At 37.3% G+C, this 2215-nt stretch overlaps 1 protein-coding gene across 1 annotated transcript; it reads left to right on the top strand.

Moving 5' to 3' along the window:
- Nucleotides 1-3: 3 nt before the first annotated feature.
- LOC112505513 (aluminum-activated malate transporter 14-like) lies at nt 4-2210 on the top strand (the record flags this gene model as incomplete). Its single annotated transcript, XM_025109410.1, has 6 exons — nt 4-88; nt 216-356; nt 438-710; nt 835-956; nt 1032-1175; nt 1755-2210. Coding segments are annotated over 6 exons (1221 nt in total), but the record flags the coding sequence as incomplete, so codon positions are not given.
- Between the last annotated feature and the right edge of the window lie 5 nt (nt 2211-2215).

Raw genomic sequence — 2215 nt, 5'->3', positions numbered from 1 at the left:
TACTTAATGGAGCCATTATTCAAAGGGGTTGGACAGAATGCTATTTGGGCTGTCATGACCGTCGTCGTTGTGCTTGAATTCACTGCTGGTAACTTCTATTTTGCTTACTTGTTCATTTAGGAACGGAGTGACAAGTGAATATTCATAATGAATGTTATTCATATTCATAATGAATGTTATTCATCATGTTCATATTGATAATATGATTTTTGTAGGTGCAACATTGTGCAAAGGATTAAATAGAGGATTCGGGACACTGTTGGCTGCATCATTAGCCTTCTTCTTCGAGTTTATAGCTAGAGAATACGGGAAGGTTTTTCGAGCTGTATTCATCGGGGCTTCGATCTTTCTAATAGGTAATTAATAGAAATCGATACCATCGTTTCTTTATATATCGATTAATTTCTCAAGATATATACTTGGTTTCGTTTTCGCAGGTGCTTTGACTACTTATTTGCGATTTTTTCCTAACATAAAGAAGAATTACGATTATGGTGTACTCATATTTCTCTTGACATTTAATTTGATCACCGTATCAAGTTATCGTGTCGATGACATCCTAAAACTAGCCCAAGGGCGTATTTATACGATCGCGATTGGTTCCGGGGTTTGCATTCTTATGAGTCTTTTCATCTTCCCGAATTGGTCCGGAGAAGATCTCCATAACTCTACTGTTTCCAAAATCGAAGGCCTTGCAAGATCAATCGAAGGTATAGAGTGTTCCACGTCTGCTAAACTTGGACAATATCTGCTCAAATATTCTCTTATATTATATTTGCATATTAATAAAGTTACTTATTTGCTTAATCACGTTTTTAAACACAACGAATGCAGCTTGTGTCGTTAAATACTTTAACGATGAAGAACCGGATCTAGAAATAGATGAGACGACGGAGGATCCGATTTACAACAACTATAAGGCCGTTTTAGATTCAAAATCGACAGATGAAACTCTCGTAAGCTCCTTTATTTCTTAACTTAACAAGTTTTATTCGTCTGAAAATACAAAAGTGATTCTTACAAATTAACAGGCACGACACGCTAGTTGGGAGCCACGACACTCGTGGCACTGCCACAAGTTCCCGTGGCAACAATATGTAAAACTGGGAGGCGTTCTTCGTCACTTTGGGTACGCAATTGTGGCTCTTCACGGAAGTTTACAAACCGAAATCCGGGTATGATTTGTGTCGTCATTATACGACAGATGGTATTTTGTTTCGCGACGCTTTATGAGTTGCTATATCGATATTTTTTATCTACAACTTGCTAAAATAATATACGTTTGCTTGGATCTAGTTTTAGAATGTTCATGAGGGAAGATTCTATTTGGCATATATAATTACATGGCATTCAAATAATTAGTTCGATTCAGATCTCTAATTTCTTCAATATATATATAGAGTTTGTTTCAAATGCAATCTATTATATTTGTACAACCAATACAACATAATAAATTGAAATATTTATGGAAATGATGAGAGTTCATTTATTATGATTTAAATATTTATGAAAGATGAATAAAGTTTATTAATTATGATCAATATTTTATATTAGGAAACAATCAAAACTTATATGAAATTATATATTCATCAAATTAAATGGACGGTTGAGATTGAATTGTATTGATCGTACAAATATAATTGTTCGTATAATAAACTCACCCTCTCTCTGTCTATTAGATATTTATTGAACATCTGAAGGATTTTTGAAGACATGATTGAAATAAGACGTTTTATTCTATATGAAATTTTCAGACTCCAAGATCAGTTCGATTACTATTCAAGGAACCATGCATTCGCCTTGTATCAGAAGTAACAAAAGCTCTAATGGAACTCGCCGACAGCATAAGAAACCGGCGACACTGCTCGCCGGAGATCCTCACGGACCATCTTCACCGGGCACTGCAAGACCTCGATACCGCTTTAAAGTCTCAACCAAGGCTCTTTCTGGGTCCAAATAGCCCTAACAACACGGCCAAAATGCTAGCCGTGGTTGCCGCAACAGCACGCCAAAAATCCGAAAAGCACTTATCTGGCTTGAAAACAGACTCGCCAAGGTTCTTAGACCGGATATCGGAGGGGGAGAGAAGGGTTTTGAGGCCGACGTTAAGCAAGCTTGCGATCACGAGCTTGGAGTTCTCGGAAGCGCTTCCGTTTGCGGCTTTCGTGGCATTGTTGGTGGAATCGGTGGCTCGGCTTGATGTTGTGATTGAGGA

This window comes from Cynara cardunculus, unplaced genomic scaffold (genome assembly GCF_001531365.2).
Source record: "Cynara cardunculus var. scolymus isolate 2C unplaced genomic scaffold, CcrdV1 Un_Scaffold_11532, whole genome shotgun sequence".
Classification (NCBI taxonomy): domain Eukaryota; kingdom Viridiplantae; phylum Streptophyta; class Magnoliopsida; order Asterales; family Asteraceae; genus Cynara; species Cynara cardunculus.
This window is presented reverse-complemented; position numbering and strand designations above follow the sequence as displayed.